Below are 20,248 nucleotides of genomic sequence, written 5' to 3'. Positions count from 1 at the left end.
TAAGACATGAGGGGCAGTAATCTGCTTTTCTAGCAGTTAAAAATATTTGAAACTATGCCAACAAACAACTAAACTAATGTATTTGGTATTGTTTTAAGGAAAATTACAATCTATTCTCGTCTTCAACTTTTTTTTCCCTTCAAGAATCATGTCAGTTTGCAGTGTCAGCAACAGCACAAAATACCTACATAAGCTAATATTACATATTCTTCAAACACAAGTTGAGTAAACAGAGACAGAGAGACAAAACAATATCCTGAGAAAAGAGGATAAATATAGGTTTCTTGCTCCAGGGAAGTCACATACAAACTGTCTCCTGTATATACATGTTTGCACTTGATCCCTAACATTCTTTGTCATGTCCATTGATGATTGGTCAATTCACCTATAGAGCCTCTGAAAAAGCCTACAGTTTTCACAAGATATTTACTTGATATGATATGATTAATATTTACTGAACACGGCTACATGGCTATGTTTTATTAGCATTACGAGCAAAGCCAAGAACATAATCCTGAGACATTTATTACCTGTGCTATCAAAGGTTTCAGTGTCTCAGGGTAGAAATATGAGCTACCTCATACATGATATAATTATCCTGCAGCTCATAGGCAGTACACTCGGTGCACTTTCAGACAAAAGTTATGATTCAATGGGATAGACTTGTAGTCACAAAGAGAGGGAGTTCTTTTCTTAGCTCAACCGAAACAGTATACACTTGTGTGTCATAATTTTTCTTGCATTAATACTGGTGTTTTGTGTCCACAATAGGAGCAGGTGCCCAGTGCTGACAAGATATCACCTGCATCACTGCAGGCGGTTCAGAAATCGTCAACTGACATTATCCTGGATGAAGTTACCCGGGTGGAAGGATTACCTACTCAGGAAAACAAAGCAGAAGAAAGTGTTGTGAAGACTGAGAAACTCGTTCTGGGGGCACCAGAAGGCTTCGCAATGAGGAACATCTTCACAGAAATACAGCTGCATCCAGGGACGGGACCCAGCAGTCAACTCATTGAGGTATTAAGATTACTGTCTGAAATAGTGCCTTTTTGATGCTACCACCAGGAGTTGCCAAAGTTAGAAACTGTGAAATCCTACACAGTCTTTAAATCAAAAGAGAATAAAGCTGTGATTTGTATCACAGAATCGCTGGTATTAATATAGCTCAGGGTTGTCATGTTCTTTTTTTTCTTTTACATCCTACCTGTTGCTCTCCAGTGTATAATGATAAATACATTGTGAAGTCCTCAAAGACTGGTAAAATTTCTTAATTCAGAAACTCAATCTTTTTAGAGTACTTCTTATCTTTAGAGGCACACATTACTTTGAATAAAACTTCTCAGTTTCAGGTCTAAACATGCTTTGGCTTTCAGACTGAATTTTCAGATTCCAAGCTCTGATGTGTCTTTTTGTCTCAAGGGTAAATCACTGGAGGATGCTCCAGAGACTCTGGTTACATCCACCAGTGATCTGGATGCTTCTCTAAGCAGACTGGTATCTAAAGTGTTGAGCTTCAAGAATCGCCCGGCTGAGCTCAGCCTGACAGCCATGGCCCAGCAGGTGGAGGAGGTTCAGGTGAGATGAAAGACTGCATGACTCACCAGAGAAATATCAATGATTTATAGCAGCAGCTGGATTTATAGGTGTTGTGGAGTTGGACAGTAGGTTGGTAAAACATGTAATGATGCCAAAGTACCTCCAGAATTGGGCATCTTTAATTGATATCTGTACCAGTCAAGACATGGATAGTAAAACAAGCACACATTTGTCAAAGCAATGTGCAGCTTACCCTTGTATGGTTGTCACTGTTTGAAACCACTCATAGCAGTTTACTTATGTGTAGTATTAATTTTCAGATAGTCTCGATAAACATAAGATTTGCATTAAAAAATTCAGGTTTTGAATAATGTTCTGTGTGTTTACTGTGACTTGCTGAGTACAGCAGTGCAGAGACACTGCCCAGGCGCAGTTGTCATCCCTCTCCCAGCTCAGAGGAGCTGATGGTGAGAGCCGGGACACGCTGGAGCATGCGGAGGATCAGTGGAGCGCCGCTGTTCGGGATGCAGCTGCTGTGATCCAGAATAAAGAGGCCCAGCTGCAGCTTGTGACTGATTACTGCAGAAACACTCAAAGTGCCAAGACCACAATGGAGAGACAGACAGTACAACTGGACGCTGTGAAAATGTGAGTTTGAATAGTTTGAGACTGGACCATAATTCTCAAAGAGGATTTTGTGGCTCTGAAATATACTCTCTCATACCTACCCTTGTGTAATCTTTTGCAACAACCCAAATGCCAAGCATATGATGTGTAGACTTTTCTGTTTTTCTTTCAGGTGCCCAGATCAGAGCAGCTCCAAGGAGGCAGAGCAACTATACTCCTTACAAAGAAGTATGGAGGAGAGCAGAACAGTACTCGGGGAGTTGCTTGTGACCTATACCAAGTTGTGCCCCCATCTCAGCCAGTCTGAGCGTGCAACCGCACAGAATAAGCAGAGGAACCTACAAGAGAAGTGGAGAGGCCTGGAGAGAGATGTGGAGAGGACCCTCCATCACACAAACGTCCATTCTCACGAGATCGGCAGCCTTCAGTCAGAGATATTAGATCTACAGGAACACTTGGAAAAAATTGACAAAGACCTTAAAGTCAAGTCTCCTGCAGGTACTCAGTGGAATTGCAAGAAAGCACAGCAGCTGATGGAAGCAAATGCTGAGGTTAAAGCTGCCAAGCAGAAATGCATCCATTTGCAGCAGCTTTCAGAGACACTCCTGCATAGCCCACGGTGGGAGAAGGAAACAAAAGAAATCCATCAAGGGCTCCAGACAGTCAAAGACAAGCTTAGCCACACAGAGGAACTAGTGTCCACCCAAACCCAGAGCAGCAGCAACCCCATCATGGAGAAAATTATTGTGGTGATGAGGGATGGCCTTGCCTGGGCTAAACAGACAGAGAGTGATATCGAGGGCAGGAGGAAAAGGGTGGCTGTCCTTCCTGAAGAGGTTCACCGGCAGCTCAGAGATCTGAAGAAGCTGCAGTCTGAGGTGATGGTCAAACAGGGCCAACTGGAGTCACTGGTGGAGGAGCTGACGGAGCTGCTTCCACAGCTGGACCAAGCTGAGGAAGTGCCCATGGTTCGCGCTTCTTTGGAATCCCTCGAACAAATCTCAAAGTCCACCACTGATAAGCTAGCCAAGGCTGTGAGAGACATAGAGTCAGGGCTGCAGACCAGAGAAAAGCTGTCAGAGCAGATTGCAGATTTAGATTCCTGGGTTGTGGCTCATCTACACAGAGAGGCCTCCAGGAGTGCAGACAGTGAGTACAGAAGCCCCACTGAACTTGATCGCAGAGTTCGTCAGATGCAGGAGACACTGTCTGAGGCTGATAAGCAGACTGCTGTCTGTGAGGCTCTTTTAATGAAGAGTAAAGACATTTCCTCTGAACTCAGCATCACAGAGAACTGTCAGCTTTTTGAAAAGCTTACTAACCTCCAGGAAGACATCAGAGCCATCTGTAGCTGTGAGAAGGCCAACAAAAAGGAGCTGGATGAACTCATTAAGTCTGTAGATTTAAACAAGAAACACCTTGTCACCATTGAAAAAAGCTTGAGACTGATGTTAGTGGATCTCAACAAACACAGGTTTCCCATCACAAGAGCGTCCCTGCAAGCTCTGGAGCCTTTCAAACACGTGATTTTGGGGCACAAGTCCCAGGTTGACCTCCTGCAACCCTGGATTCCCCGGGAAAAAACAAGGGAGCTGCACTCAGTCATTTCTGAACTTTACAGCAAAATTGTTAGCCTGGAAATGAAAGTCACTGATCATGAAAGGTACCTGAACATGAGGCAGTGTGTGGAGGACCTCAGAGAGGATGTTCAGGAGCAGGTCCGGCAGAGTAAAGAAGACAGCAAGGAGCTGGAGGAGAAGTACGAAGTCTGTCAGACCTTACTCATCCAGTTTCCCCTGATGAAGTGTTTGTGTAAAGAGGCTCACACCAAACTTCAGATAATCTCCGCCGACCTCTACCCCTCCCAGCTGACTGTAGAACGACAGAGGCTCAAACAAATTGAGGAGAGCCTCGACACCTTGGAGATTACGCTCTACAACAACCTCAGCATCATCGAGTGGAACCTGTTGAAGGGACTGGACCTTGAATCGGAGAAGAAAGCCACTCAGGCCTTCCTCTTGCAGACCCAGCAGGAGCTCCAGACACTCACCGTGGTGGAGCCGAATGAAACAGTGATCAACAAGGAATACCAGAGAATCATGTCTTTGAAAAAGACTGTAGAGTCAAGAATGAGAGCACTGGAGGTTCTAGAGCAAAAAAAGGGCAAGAAAAGAGGAAGTGGATCCCAAGATCTGATGGTCTTGAAGGATGCAGTCATCAGTGAATGTGACTCAAAAATGGCAAGTTGCATTGTTCTCCTACATTTTTCATATGCTTTTTACATATTAGACAATCGTGTTTTTATGTTTAGAAAATCCCAGAGAAGCATTTGAAAGTTAATTAATACAATATTATTCTGTGTCCTCAGGCTAAAACAAATTCATCGCATTATTTTCATACTAAAGTATTGTCCTGGGCATTAATTATTTTCTTTAGTCAAGTCCCGGGTATTTCCAAAACCAGGTCCACTAAAATCTGTTTCATGATCAGGTTCAAAACATTTGACACCAAGAAAGAATCCAACGCAGATGACATTCAAGCCTTGGCAAAGCTAAGATATTACTGCTGAAATAAAGATTTTAAAAGTTTCCTGGGCAAAGAAAAGCCTGGTCTTATTTTTGCAGTCTTGACCATCAATAGCCATAAACAGTGATAAACTTGTGCTTGCCATCTTAACTATGAAAAGCCAGGGTCAGAATTTATGGAACTGGTTAGGTCAGGCATAATCTAATCGAATCGAATATAATCACACCCATAATCAACCCCTGGTTTTACCATATTACTTAAACCACTCATTTGGAAGATGATGTCTGAAACTTTTGTCTTTCACATTTTGCAGAGCTACTTCTTGGTTCAGCTTTGAATTGTACTGCACTCAGCATAGTTCCGTTATACTGTTAAACAAAGCAATGACAAATTATACTGGAAATGGATAACATTGTCAAAAACATCAATAAACTGAATGAACTGACTAGAATAATACAGCCCAAGTATGATGACAATTTGTAGTTAAAATTTGTATTTATTATATTTTAGGAAAGCATCTCGCAGGCCAGGGAGGCTTTGAGAAGCTACACCTTTGCCGTTAAACGAGCAGTACATTTCCTGGGGGACATCGAGGTCTCTCTGCTGCCGCCACAGGGCCCTGTTGGTCTCTGCTCTGAAAGACTGGAGGAGACCCAGAAGGCTTTGGTTGCCCTGCAGCAGCAATTCCAAACCCACGTGGAGCAGCTCCAGAGCCAGTTTGATCTGCATCCTTACCTGTCCCCTCCGAAGGTGCAGCAGCTCCTGGAAGATATTCTGAGCCAGCTCCTGGTGAGGATGTCCACTCTTCAGGCAAAGGGCCATGTCCAACTGGAGTGTCTCAGCAGGTACGAGGCTCTAAGATAAAACTCTGATTCCTCAACTCCTAATCGAAGTCTTATGGATGCCAGTGTGTAATTGCATGTGTGAAAGGGAAAACTAAAATTGCACAGCACATTCATCAACGACAAGGATAGAAAATTCTTTTATATACATTTTTTAAGAGTAAAGAAGTAGTGTACAGTTTATGTTTTGTGGAGAGATAACAGTGACTTGATGATAAAACACATCACCTGGTACAGACTGCAGGATCTACCATATACCTTAGAAAATATGAGCCATTCTATGCATTCAGATTCTTTGTGCATATGACTACAAGCAGTCACTTCTTCTTTAATGAATTTCTGTCTTTCAGGTGTGCAGAACATCACAGAAATTATATCAAGTGCCATGATGAAATCACCCAGAGTATGAAGAGTGTAGAGAGCAGCCTATTGCAGTTAATCTCTGAAAAAGTCATCTGTCTCGCTGACTGCACTGACCAAGAGGCAAGGCTCAGAGTACGTAACAGATTGCTTCTCTGCAAGGTTGAGTTCTTTGGGGCATTGTATTTTTCCCCTCTAATACTTTTGTAAACAAGTTATGTCAAAAAATGAAAACAACAAAAAAAAAGAAACGACTGACCTGACCCTTTCTCGTGCAGGCTTTGTCTGAGGAGGTGGAGTCTCTGCTGAGGCGTCTGGAGGAGCTGAAGGAGTGGTGCCCAGAGCAGAGCTGTCGTGGAGGCAGGGAGGCCGCTGTGGCTGCTGTCTGGAGAAGGGTATCAAGACTACGGCGCTGCACACAGGAGCTGGCGACTCGTAGTAAACAGAGGATCACAGAATGGAGTGATATCACCAACAGTGTAAGTTGATGTAGATACAGACATAGATTTATAGAGTCAGCTTTACATGCACTTTGACTTCAAGGTATAAAAATTTCCATTTGAAAAAAATGTCAGTGGCTGGTTTTGTAAGAGTAATGCAAGAGTATTATGTTAGAACCATGTGCTTTAATAACAGATTTAACAAGTACATTAAATTATCTATGTGTTTTCTTTCCATATAGTCAACAATTCATCCTAAAATTACAAGTCCAAGTACATTTTCCAATGTGTGCATTCCCTCCTTAGGTGGAAAAGGCCTCTACTGTCCTGGAGCAGGTGGAGGCGGAGCTTCCTGAAGGCTCAGGGGTGAAGGCCTCCACTGAGGAGCTTCATGACCTGCTGCAGTCCTGGGAACAGTACCAGGACAGACTGGACTGTGAGCATCGATCCCTGTCTGCACTGGAACTGCGCGCTGCTAGGTTGCTGGGTGTCCCTGCCCACCTAGAGCAAGCTCCTCCCACCCCACTCTGTCAGCAGCTGCAGGCAATGCAAGCGCGATATGGCAGGTGAGATGTTGTTTGGTGTGCAGTTCAGAACTTTACTCACATCAGTGCTGCTGAAGTGGTAAGGTGATGATCTATGAAAATCCAGTTTGAAATTCTTTGATTGGTCACCTAGTATTTATATAGAACATAATTTGCAAGTGTAAATTTCCAGCTTGCCTCCAAATCTCATGCAAACCAACAAACAGATACAGGTGAAAAGATAACCTCCTTGACGGATGTATTGAACCCCGTTCATAATGATTTCTGCTCTTGAAAAAGTATATGACTGTTTACACGAAAAACTCAATTACCCATAAGCCCTGTTAAGCCAAGATAAACAAATGCAGGAAAAAGTGGGTCAGGTTAGACAGCAGTGCCTCTGTGGTACATTATTAAAATACATTTGCACTGACAGTGCTTGAACTGCCGTACCTCTCTGCTTTCAGTTTAATGGTGGATGTTTTTCTCAATGCAAACTTACTTTCATGCATTTAAGGTAAGAGTCTGTACAGTTTTTAACTACTCTCTCTGGATATACTTGTCTATGTGTTTCCACAGTGTGAAGCAGAGCAGCAGGGAGGGTTTAGAGGCATCCAGGATGGAGCTTGAGGAGAGAGAAAAGGTTCGGGACGAACTGCAGGGCATCCGGGTTTGGCTGGAGGCTGCAGATGGTCTTCTGTCAGAGATGGAGCAGAGCAACAGCACACAGGAGCTTCAGGTGGATACTAGATACTCTTCTGCTTGAAATTGTGTTTATCGAGGATCACACCTGCTGTTTTCTTTTCAACAGTGGTTGGAAAGGCAAAAGTTTTTGAAAATGCTTTTGCTCTCATTTTGTGGGTGTTTTGGTTGCAAAAAGGTGAAAACTCAACTCTGCCCTGATGTGTAGACACAATTCTGCGTTCCAAACAGCCAGCATTACATCAAGGAGCACATTCTCACCATTAAACATCCCTCATTGTTGATGTTCTCTGAGAAACAACAGCACATTTAGCTTTGTTTTACCAATGCTGTATGAGGCTCTAAACAAATCCAACTACACAAGTCCTCACAAGTAGCTTGTTAATTTGTCAGATTTTATTTTGACAGTGATTGCTGTCACCTGCTCTACAAGTAAAGCATTGTCTGAGCCTGTCTGAGTTGCCATCATTCCACATAAACCATAGGTAACAAATGAAGGAACCTAATTTTAAGCTCATTGCAACATTAAATAGAAAATAAAATTAGTGTGATGTAACCAACCATCCATCCGTGTCCTACTATTACAAAGAAATGGAAACAATAGTTATATTTAAGTACTTCTCATGAAAGCAAGCGACTCCTCTGGACTGATCTGGACGGATCCAACTTTGAACCTTAAACAGCACATTAGAGTGTGAGCTCCTCTCTCTCTCCTGACCAGTGGATTGTAAATAATGGGTCTCTAATGAGACAGGACAGTTTCATCAGCTGAACTGAAAACACAATGATGCGTTTGTACTCACTGTAACATCATTGCTATTTTTATAAACAGCACTTGAAACACACTTGTCTTAACACTCAGCTAGAAATCTCATGTCCAGAAACATATCAACACTACACACTGCAAATGATGCACCACAAACATCACAAATACTAGAAGTAAGTGACAAGTTTTTACATTACATTTCATATGCCTTAAAATAAAAACACAGGTGAAAAGGGATAGAAAACATCTACTTTTTCATTAATTTATTAATTCACAGCTTCTCTGGTCTGAAGATCTTAGGATTTTAAAGGTTTTGATAGGATGTAAACCGTTAACAAGTGTCTGGTAAATATGAAACGTTTAACCGTTGACTTGGCCTCAGGCCTGGAGGCTGTTTGGTGTCTGGTGTTCACTTCTATCCACCCACCTACTCGGAGAATCACTCTGCCCTTTGTCCCAAAACCTGAGCAGAGGCCAACATCTCCCCATCCACTTCAGCTTTCACTCCTCACACACACACACACACACACACACACACACACACACACACACACACACACACACATACAGACACATACACACACTTCCTTCCCCTAGGAGAGGGTCTGTGTTGATGAAAGACCTGAACACCCCCACATCTCCCCCCATCATTCCCACCACCGCAACTCCCCCTCTTGTACCAGACACCCATTTGTTCACTGTTGTAAGTGGATCTTCCAGGTGGCCTTTGTAGCAAAGTCGCTTCATAGATACACACACACATTTGTACTTCTATACTTGTGAGGACCTTCATCACACAACACATTCCTTAGCCCCAAAACCTCAACCCAGTTCCAACCCTCGAACCAAACAGTTCTTTGAAAGAGTCAGGACCTGAGAAAATGTTCTCAAAAATTGCTAAACAATGTTGCTTTCTAAAACACCCTCACTTTATTAGAAATGTCCTCACTCTAAAAACACACACGGTCCTTGCAAAGATAGACATACTTGAATACACACACACACATACACACTCTTTTGCACTTACCGTGTCTCTCTCTCTCATGCAAAGAAACCATCTCCCTTATACCCTCTCTTCCTTTGTATCGCTCACTCTCTCATACACACACACACTCACTCACACACACACACACACACACACAACATGCTCAGTTTCCCATAGTGATAACATGATGCACCTCCCTCTTCAGCAGAGCATCGGACACATTCAGACCAAGGTAGTCTCTCCTCTGTGTTATTTCTCACATTTTACCAGATTTTCGTTTTTGTTTAATGTCGGTTGTTACTGTAAAGTAGAATCTTGTCGAGGGTGAAAAGAGTTTTCTCTAACTATTGTGGAATTGAAGGACTTTGAAGAGGTAGGCTCTGTTTGATGAAAGCAGCACATGGGAGAGAGAGCTGTTTAACAAAGCACTGATGGCTTACGAGCAGGTTCATCGCAGACAGATGGAGAGAGGATCAATGTCTGTGTCCTTTTGTTCCAAAAAAATACTGCAAGATTTCCACTATTTGACTGTAAAATTACAAAATTACACCAAAAATTATTGCCCTCCTTTAGCTGATGTTGCTTGTAGGAAAGGGATGTGTCACTAACTGTTGTTAACAATCTACTTACAAGTGTTTCCAGAAGGAGGCAAATATTGAAAATCTGTAAATACTGAGTTTTTCTTATTATTGGTGCAGAAATCAAAACTTATTAGCATGACTCTGTTCTCTCTGTGGTTTCAGGAGGTCCACAGCCATCTGTATACCCAGAAGGCTTTGCTGCAGCGCATCATGGAGAGCCTGAAAATGAAGTACTCTGACATGTACACACTGGTCCCGGTTGAGATCGAAGGCCAACTGCAGGAAGTCAAGCAGTCACTGCAACAAGTGGAAGTAAAGGTACACACGAATTTGATTTTAATGTAGCTGATTTGAAAATTGAAAATTTTTGGGCTCTTAAAGGAAATTTTGTTTTGACACATAGTATTGAAAACTAGCAACTTCAGGGAAGATTTAAAGAGTGTAGTTAGTGTAATACAGGGAGGGGTTGTTGCTCACTGGATTTTCACATTTCTGTCAAATTATAGATTCCACTTGTGGCTGCCTGAGCCAGTGTTCTCATGGGTAGTATTGGTTCAGAAATGTCTTAAAAAGAAATGAAAGAATTGATTATATTCAGAAGTCTACAGTAGACTTTCTTAAAATTGTTCATAACATGGGGCAATAGTTAATAAACTAAAAATGACAGGAAAAAAATTATTAATCCATTTATTTGCAGAAAGGCTCACGATCACAACAAATTGATTACTACATTTTCTGTTTCTTCCTGTAATTGCTGATCAGGTGGGACATGCCGTGGAGAGGAGTGGGCCCGTTCACAGGCTGGGGGCAAAGCTGTCTGAGATCCACGCTGGCCTGAGCTCAGTTCAGAAGAGACTGGAACAGAGAAGTCCTACCATGATTGAAGCAAAGATCACTCAGAAGGTGGGTAGAGACATGGAGGAGACTCTGTGTTATTCATCTCCACTCTTGCAGAAAAATGACAAAATTACTAATAATGTATATATATATATATATAATTTTCATTTTTGTCATAATGTCCACCCCGAAGCCAAGTTTCATGTCTGAATGAATAAGTAGATCACCAGTAAACCTTCACATGTGCTTGTGTCTGTTCAGCGTGCATGGGACGACCTGGATGCGTGGCACTCTTGTCTGGCAGCCTTGGAGGTGGACATGCAGGATTTGGAGAAGCCCCAGGAGACACTGAGCCTCACAGAGAGATTGGTGGAGGTCCAGCAGCTTCACTCCCAACTGGCCAAACAGGCCGAGCAGAGGACCACCCTCCTCAGCAAGGTCAGAAAGACATCACTTCCCATCTGCCCTCTGTTTCACAGTGTTTGTTCCCCGTCTAATGATTTCTGAGTTAGCTGCTGTACCACTAGATTTGTCAGCCTGAAGGTTCTGTTTTCAGATTAAGCCAAGTTACTGTGTCTATATGTGTTTGTGTCAGAGCTCGCACTGGTTGGTTGCTATGCCACAGTGTTCACTTATTACGTCTGGTTTTTTGATTAAGGTTTTAAACTAAATGTTGTCTGTGTGTTTCTGCTTAGATTCATACGTGGCTTCAGGAGCATCAGGAGATGATCAGCAGCTCTAAGAGCTGGATGTCTGAAGCTCAGTCGTGGCTTGCTTCCCCCTGCGCCTACACCACCGCTAAATGTCTTAGCAGCCATGTTCATGCTCTGCAGGTTGGTCAACTGCACGCTGCACTGTCCTTTCAACACGACCCTTTCTTTATACAACTCTTTACTGAATTTATACTGAATGTTAACTCATTTTTGAACAAATATTCCTCTCCCTTGTCTTGCAGATGGTGTTGAATGACTCAGCACAGATCCGGACCACTCTACAGGGCTTCAGCTCGGTACTGCAGGAAATGTCGCAGGTTTGCGACGTCACAACTCTCCAGCAACAGCTGGTTGACGCTGATCGCCAAGTGGCCGATGTTCAAGACAGCTTCACTGCTCCTCTGTCTCAGCTGGAGCACGCTGCTGCTGTGAGTCCTTGATTTTTTTTCTTTTTTTAGTTGTGTTTAAACTCTTCAACAGGTATTATTTATTGTATTTATTTTAGCTTATCTCTCTTCACTGACTCTCACCCCTCTGCTCCTGTACTTCTCTGTTTTGTAAATGGCCAAATATATTGAGGGATTTCTTGATTTCTAGGAAGTGGAGGCCATTGAGACTGAGGTCAGACGGATGGAGAATGATGTGGCTGAGATCAAGACTTTATTATTGTCTCCAGAGACTTTCCCAAGCCCCAGAGAAGAAGGTCTTAAGGTGAGATGAGGAAGAGGAAGCATCTCTTTCTTCAGTATTTTATATCAACACATCGTGATTGTCTGCACGAGAAAAGACTAAAATCATGTGTGAAACTGTTCCAGTGATTGTCAGTGCCACAGTCAGTCAGTGCATTCTTTAATGGCTCAAACTTCTAAATTGAAAGTTTGCATTATGCCAAAAATATACTGAATGCACCTTTTATGTTTTTTGCAGGAGGTTGAACAAAAGATCCAGACCATGAGGAGAACAGTGGCGGAGATCCAGAAGTGTAAACCAGGCCTTTGTCTTCCAGAGAAAGCTGACGAGACTCTCACTGTCTTTACTGTAGTGGACAATCTCCAGGCTCTGCTGCTGGAATTGGAGAAGGTCTGTTAAACAACTAATCAATCAGTCAGTCAGTCAGTCCAGAAGTATAGACTTGTCGATCACTGAACCCTTGGCTTTACTGTTTTTGTAGAAAGTCCCTGCTGTGTTCATCCAGCAGCCTCCGACTCCAATCCAAGCCAAAGCACCGTCAGCAGAGCAAACTATCTTTCAGTCTGAGCTCCCGAAATCCACTTCAGATGGGGCTGAGGTTAGTCTGGGTCACTGTCTTAACTGTGTTTTGTGCTTTGGTATCAGCTGACTGTTTAATTTTAGTGATCAGAAGTGGTGTAGGAGATGTGGAGATTTTAGGGGAAATATCCATTTGGGATTGATTTAAAATCCTGTATTGCCAAGATTATGTACAGCCCCAAAGTCAAGTTATCATCAATTTAACATAACTGTGCTTTTCCCTGGCTCTCAGAAGGAAGACACAGAACAGGGCCAAATCAAAATTGTCCACTTCAAAGAGGACGTGCTGAAGAGATCTGGAGCCACACTGCTGACCGTGGAGCAGTCCTCACCTGAGCTGAGACAGTCCTTGACACTCGACAGTGCTCAGGTAAGGAAGCCATTCTCCTCTCTTTGAGCACGGAGAGAAATAACTAAAGAAATTAACACTGCACCTTCACACGAGTAGATCCTCATGGTTTGCCAACAAAACACGTTTATCTTCACTGTTTCCTCATTTCCATGAAATTAACATCACTGGATGCCAAAACCTGAGTTTTGAATATCAAATACTCACCCTCTGTAGTCTTCAAAGATGGATCTTGGAGAAGAAAGTTTGTTGGTTGCTTCTTTATGGTATATTACAACAAAGTCTGGAGTGGTTTGGACTAACATGCATGCATACCCACTCTTACATATGTTATTAACTAATAGTGTAACATATTACAGAGTTGTTGTATGTTTTCCCTGCATGTTCAATTCTAATTTTTTCTATTGAAAATTATTTTTGAGCATGAGTTGAGTATAAACTGTTAAAAGTGCAGGCACTGGGACATTGATCATGACATTGTTTGAGATACTGCTATGTGCTATTTAGAAGCAAGATATTTTCACATCAAAAGTTCGGCCATCATGTTAACCTCCCCAACTGAACTCATCATGAACACATGTTGAGCAGACACATGATCACTTTTTAAACTTAATTTCTAGTGCAGATCCCAGAGTTCCTAAAGATAATGTTGTTTTTTTGAAATGTCGTGGTATTTAACAAACTCTCAAAAGTTATCAAGGTTAAAAGGCATTTGTTAGCAGCAGAAACAGTGGTCAATTAGAAGTTCAGTGTCCCAGATGCACATCTTTCCAACCCCACCTCCCGCCACCCCACCCTCCAACCCCCTCCCCACCCTGTGTGACTCTGCACATTCCATGTCAGCAGCGGGAGCATCAGGGCGTGCTCCAGGCTGAAGAAGCCACAGAGAAAAAAGACAGTGAGCAGCACAGAGTGGAAGAAGGTGGAGGAGGTGTTTTGTGGTGGCTCTGGGATGCTTTCCTGGGCGCTTCTCCAGAGGTAAAGAAGGTTGAGAGCTACTGTGGAAAAAAAACTGTCATCCAATATTATTTCACTGTCCTTCAATCCTTTTGGTCATGTCTTTCTACCCTTGGAGATGCTTGTTACCCAAGGTCATCTACTTAACATAGACTGGGAGGGATTTACCACACTGGATGCCATATTGATTTCTAGAGCAAATTATGGGAAATTATTTGAAAGTTAATCAATTATGTTGCTTAATGAGACACATGAGACCATATGACTCATCTGATGTCATAAATCCCAGTAATGCAGTTATGCTATTAAACCTATTAAACCATTTGTAACAGCTGTATGACTAATCTCTGACCTGGGTCACTCTGCACTCCACATCACTGTTGGTTCTTTCACCTTCCTCACCTCTACTACCATTTCCCTACTTATCATATCAATTCCTTTCCTGATCCTTAATACATCTCTTCAGGCACTAAAGTATCCATTTTTCTTTTCTTTTTAAACCTCACTTCACACCCGTATTCTGGATTTCGTTCTCCCTCTAGAGGGCAGTATTGAACAGGGTTTGTAATTTGTGTGACCGCACTGTAGATGAATGAATCCTGTTCTGAGTGTTTTCTCTTTCAGCCATTAAACATTTTCATCTGGTTGTTTATGTAGACTTTTACAATATATGTCATTGTTGGTGTCAGGAACCTGTGGCCATTGCCTCAGAGGAGACTGAAGCTGCCACTGGACAAAGCACTGAGCAGACTGGAGAAGATAGACAGGTAACGCCACTCTCAGCACTGTCAAACCTCATCATTTGCTCTCACTGAAATAACTGAAATGATTAATTATTAGCTTTATTTATGAGATAAGTCTGGTGATATTCAATATTTTTCCATATTGTCAGCAAATCCAATACAAACACCAAAATCAATGAATTAATTAATATTTGTACTAACAAAAATATTGCCTGTGTATTCAAAGCCTGATATATCTCTCTACATCTCTTACATAGAGCTCCATTGTTGCTGACATAGATGCTTGATAGGAAACCAAAAGTATATATTTTGAACCCATTTTTAAAGATTTACATTTTAGAAGGAACAAACGGGTTTTGTCTGACACCATGTAAACAACAGACAATAAGATACAAAGGTACATCAAAACCGATAATTGAGATTAATTAAAAGATGTATTATTTAGGAATTTGAACTCATGCATGAGTTTACTTAACTTAAAACAGTGAGCCAATACATGTTACATGTAAATTATTGATGCCAATGTCTATATTCTTGGAAAACCCTTTAATAAGAATTAATGAAAACTGCCAAAAAAAGCCATTTAATTATTTGCAACACAGCAGGTGTTATATAAGACAACATAACAAAAAGATGTCTTTAACATTACGTAACTTCCTCAAATTCCTTAACAGAGTGTATCAATAACTGTGTGTCTCCTTATCCTGTGGTAAACCTTTAGACTAAATGATCAGTGTTTTAACTGACTGACCTGACTGATCTTCTAACCCTGCTCATGTTTCAGGATGTTGAGGGCCCCACTGACACCACAGAAGCAAGTTCATCTGAAGCTTTATCAGAACCCCTGGGCACAGTCAGAACTCAGGCCCTGCCTGAGAGCATGGTAAACACAGAATGTGTAGTGTCCTAGATCTAGAACTTGTTTTACTAGAACTTTTCACTTCTTCTTAGTCTAAAACAAGAACTACGTCTAGATTTATGTGCAAAATCTCCAAACCCTCCTCGAAACAAGCCTAGATTCCACACCTTTTTCTACAATTGTTTTCTGAAAACAATCATTGAGCTTCCAGTCTCTTCTAGAACGTACTTTAGAACTCACAGTGTTCTCTAGAACCCAAATCAGACCTGCCATTCCTTCTAGAACCGAGCCTAGACACCAGTGTCTTATACAACCTTCTTCTAAATCCAGTCATAAATATCTTCTAGTATCAAGTCTAGATTTCAAGGCTCCCTCTTGAATCTTCTAGAATGAATCCTGGAGCTCCTACTGTTCTAGTCCCATCTTAAAGAACTTCTATTACCAAATCTAGAGCTCTGTCTCTTGTTTGAACCAGCTGTAAGCTCTCAAATTACGCTAGAACCAAGGCTTTTACCAAAAAAAACTTTTTTTTCTACTACTGATATAAAGTCTCCCAACTTTTGAGCTCCTGGTGTCTTCTAGAATCAAGCCTAGATTTCTAGGCTTCTTGTAGAATTTTTTAGCACAAGAACTCCTACCTCTCACAGTCAACACCCCGATCTAGAGCTCTATACTCTTCTTCCTTTTTTTATGCAGCCAAACCTGATGACTCCTCATGTCTTCTTGAGCCAAACCTTGAACATCAAGTTCTTCTACAACCTTTTGTAGATCTACCAACCTCTTCTAGATTTCACCATAAAACATCCAATGTCCTGTGGAATTCTAGATTTCAAGGTTTCTATTTCCAAACATTGATACTCAAATTCATCTACCCAGATTCTTCTTAACCAAAATCTATTTTCCCAGTCAAGAGCTGCATGCCTTTTAAGCCAGCTGTAACACTCTTGACTTTTCTAGAACCATTCTTTTCTCTGCAACCAAACCTCAAAACTCCTCACTTTTTCTAGACCCAAACCTAGAACACAAATCACTTCCAGGATCTATTCTAGATCTCCCAGCTCTACATCAAACCTTAGAAACTCTTAGAACTCTTCTAGAATCAGGCCCGAATTTCAAGGCTTCTAAAATGTTCTAGAACGAGACCTGGAACTCACTTCTGACCTTTTCTACAATCTGTTTTTTCTACAGAACTTTCCTCTAGAAAGTAGCTCAGAACATTCATTCTTCTTGAACCAAGACTAGAACACCTGACATAATCTAGCACCAAGCCTAGAACTCTTCTAGATTACTTTGAGAAATGTCTCACTTTGAATCCTCAGTGCATTTACATGGCAGAGAATTCCAGATATAGGCCTCCACAGTTCAAAGCTGTGGATGTTTTGTTCACATCGTAAATTTGGAATCATTATCGGTGTTACTGCATTATTGAAACTGAAATAGAGGATACGATTAAGTCATTAAATTAAATCTAATGTGTGCCAAAGATGTATTTTTCTAAGTCTACCTGTGTGTTTACATGAAGGATTATTGAGCTCCACCCATCCACAGAGTAATTCTGCCAATTCAGTGACAAGTGAAGACCACTGAGATGTGGTTCGAGATTACACAGCACAATATTTGCAATTAAGAGAGAAGTGGTTGATGGGGTGATGGTTACTATTTTACCAAACAATGAAAGCAGACTGATCGTATTTAGCATGTGTGGTGGATGGTTTTAACAGTCTGTAATAAGCTTTTGCATGAACCTTAATTCTGATGGGTTGATGTTTTTATAAAAGGCAGAAACAAAGTGTACTCATAGACATATTTTGTGAACCATGTTTTATAATGTATCATATAGGGAATGGTGATTTAAAATAGTTCCTGATTGTTGACCTTTTCATTTACTGTCTGTGCTCATTTGCCAGCAAATGCAGAGCAATTCTGTTAGAATAAACTCCTGTTCGCTTGCTTATATGCATCTGCCATTTGTTTTTCCATAAGCTGAACATAATAATAAATTGTTGTTTACAGAGTTGATCGATTAACTGAGTAATTATTACTTTGATTGATTGCTCAGTCACTGCCTGGCAGCAGGAGTGTGTGGAGAAAGATTCCCCCTTTGTTATGAATCAGCATCATTACTTTAACTATATACAGTACAGCTTTTATACTGAAGAAAACAACCTTTTTCAGATGATTGTTGGCCATGAAAATGCACTGGTTTGACATAATTACTGATTAACACATGCTGTTAGCAGGTGAAAACCTCCAAATTTCATTTTAATTTAGTATCACTTAATTTTACTTAAACAATAAGATAATTATGTTACTTGCTCTTATGCAAAGTTTTTTTTTTTTTTTTAAAGAAATTCAATATTTATCTAAGAAAAGTAACTTCACCTAAGAAGCTGCCATTTTTGGAGATACAAGGTTTTCACCTGAAAGCAACAACACTGAGATGTCTTACATTATATGGCATGTTCTGTACTTGTACTTTGTTCCACTTTTGTCTTTCCATTCTGTCTACATATCCAAACAAGAGCACAAATACAAATAAACCCACAACAGTGATCTACTCCTCCGTCTCTCTTTTTCTGTGTCAGGAGCTCATGCAGGGTCAGATGGGGCTTGCATGGAGGGGGGATGACAGCCACCCAGAGGGGCTGAAGACAGACACAGTATATGCACAGAGCAGACACACACCTTCACAGGACTCACTCATAACTGCCCAAAATACACTCACAAAGCAGTCATGCACACGTTGTGAGGAAACCAAAGACTTTAGAACTGTAAGATCAGACAGCAGTGAGGTGGACAGTGGTATGTGGTCAGTGGAGACGTCTCAAAGTCTCGAAGCACACACACCTTCACAAATCAGTGTAACATCAGCAGAGCGAGCAGAGGCCTCAGAGCCTCAAGTCTCCCTCACTTCCACATTCACACCCCAGCATCAGGACCACACTGAGGGCCTGCATCCTGCAACAGCCTCGGTAAGTTAAAAAAACAAAAAAAAACAAACATGAAATTCATACTCACTACCCTGATTTCAGCATGATACACAAACAAGAACACTGTCCTCCTCCCTAACCCTCTAACAGTGCAGGAGTGGATGCAGAGGTGGGGCCTGGTTGCACACAACCCACGGAGTTGACAAAACTATTGTTCTTTCCCAAAATAACCATCTACCTGTTGATGAATTTTATATTTGAATTGAGCAGGTTGCACCATTTTTGAGTTTACTGACACTCCATTGAATTTTGTATTGGTTTCATTTGCATTTACCTGAAATGGATTTTTTATTGCATTATGCATTTACATGTGTGAATTTACATTCATATAGAGCCTGGGAGATTGCATGGGGAGCACAATTTGGAAACTATACCTTAAATATTTAATTAGCTTGAGATGCTAATTTTTGTTGCCTAAGTTTGGTTACATATCTACTCTTAATAATTTGCTGTAAATTTACTTAACTTTTCTGGTGTTTCTTCCATAAGAATATATGTTTTATGGTATCTCAATGTAGTTTTACATCTTCTCTCTCTGGCTTCTCTCTGGAGCTCTAGTTACAACAGGTCTGACTGTTCTCTGAGTGACCGAATTAAACTATAGCAGATTTCAGGTGAACATTTCAGATTGGATGGTGGGTCCGGGTGGGCGAGGCTTGGGGCATGGCTGAGGGCGGTGACTGCTTTGTTGTGACATCACAAAGTTCAGGAAGTCCTGACGGCTCGTTTAAAGGCTCAGTGTCTTAATACAGGCTGTGTGCATTTCTCTGTGGACTGAGTGCTTTGATACTTTCACAGTATTAATATAGAACCTAGACCTGCTTTATTATAAAAGAGCACATGGACATCTACCCTCATATAATATGGGACCTTTAATTAAGGTTTTGGCTCTTAAACACCTGCTTTTGTCATTTTGCCGCCCTTTTTTGTAACAGAAGGGAGAGGGCTGATTTAGTCTCTCAAAAGCACAAACGATCGATTTAAAGGCACAATTTACATAATTTAATGGTAAAAATATGTATCCACAGTTTGAAATAAATGTAATGACTGGGCATGTTACTAATTTGACATAAGCTTTTATCAAAAATATTCCCTTACAAACAGAAGGCTCCTTACATTCACATTAGACTGACTGTCATTGAAGCCTGGTGAATGGTTGAGTCAGGTGATCCTGACCTTTAAAGCAGGTTTGTTGACTCTTGGTGTTCACCTCCTGTTCTGGCTGCATTAAATGCTTAGTGTTTTTTTGGCAGCTGTATGCAGAGCATTCAGCCATGTAAGAAACATAGCTGTTTGATTGACTGTGAGTTATGGACTTTTCAATGAAAATGCACAGGAAAGCAGTGGTTAAAAAAGTCTAAAGAAGAGTCAATGAAAACTAAAACTTTTCTGAGAGCTGTCACTCATTTGATAAGCTGTCAGATGAGTGACTGCTACAAACTGCAACAACAGTTTCATGAGGAAGTAGGGGAGTACTCTGTGTTTAGTGCTTGCTCAGCTCACCCGGCCCTCTGTGTCAGCTCCACCCCTGTAGCCTGAGGCCTCTGTTCCTTCTCTGTCGGTCTCTCTCGCTCTTCCTGTGATAAAGAGTCGCCGTCACAGGAGCCTGGCCACCGCTCCAGGAAGTGGTTTGTGCCAC

General features: G+C 41.4%; 1 protein-coding gene across 1 annotated transcript in view; it reads left to right on the top strand.

Moving 5' to 3' along the window:
• syne2b (spectrin repeat containing, nuclear envelope 2b) overlaps positions 1-20,248 on the top strand; it is a 105,765-nt gene that overhangs the window by 30,376 nt on the left and 55,141 nt on the right. The window contains exons 36-57 of the mRNA XM_056393850.1: positions 772-1,020; positions 1,423-1,578; positions 1,946-2,187; positions 2,339-4,406; positions 5,203-5,537; positions 5,885-6,029; positions 6,173-6,373; positions 6,641-6,900; positions 7,438-7,597; positions 10,055-10,210; positions 10,655-10,795; positions 10,991-11,167; positions 11,425-11,562; positions 11,685-11,870; positions 12,040-12,153; positions 12,370-12,522; positions 12,614-12,730; positions 12,944-13,081; positions 13,904-14,038; positions 14,707-14,784; positions 15,545-15,643; positions 18,205-18,591. Coding sequence (XP_056249825.1) covers positions 772-1,020; positions 1,423-1,578; positions 1,946-2,187; positions 2,339-4,406; positions 5,203-5,537; positions 5,885-6,029; positions 6,173-6,373; positions 6,641-6,900; positions 7,438-7,597; positions 10,055-10,210; positions 10,655-10,795; positions 10,991-11,167; positions 11,425-11,562; positions 11,685-11,870; positions 12,040-12,153; positions 12,370-12,522; positions 12,614-12,730; positions 12,944-13,081; positions 13,904-14,038; positions 14,707-14,784; positions 15,545-15,643; positions 18,205-18,591 — 5,835 coding nt within the window. The remainder of the gene's footprint in view (positions 1-771; positions 1,021-1,422; positions 1,579-1,945; positions 2,188-2,338; positions 4,407-5,202; positions 5,538-5,884; positions 6,030-6,172; positions 6,374-6,640; positions 6,901-7,437; positions 7,598-10,054; positions 10,211-10,654; positions 10,796-10,990; positions 11,168-11,424; positions 11,563-11,684; positions 11,871-12,039; positions 12,154-12,369; positions 12,523-12,613; positions 12,731-12,943; positions 13,082-13,903; positions 14,039-14,706; positions 14,785-15,544; positions 15,644-18,204; positions 18,592-20,248) is intronic.

The sequence above is a fragment of the Seriola aureovittata genome, chromosome 13, assembly GCF_021018895.1.
Source record: "Seriola aureovittata isolate HTS-2021-v1 ecotype China chromosome 13, ASM2101889v1, whole genome shotgun sequence".
NCBI lineage: Eukaryota > Metazoa > Chordata > Actinopteri > Carangiformes > Carangidae > Seriola > Seriola aureovittata.
The sequence above is the reverse complement of the archived record's forward strand: the minus strand, read 5'-3'. Positions and strand labels throughout refer to the sequence as shown.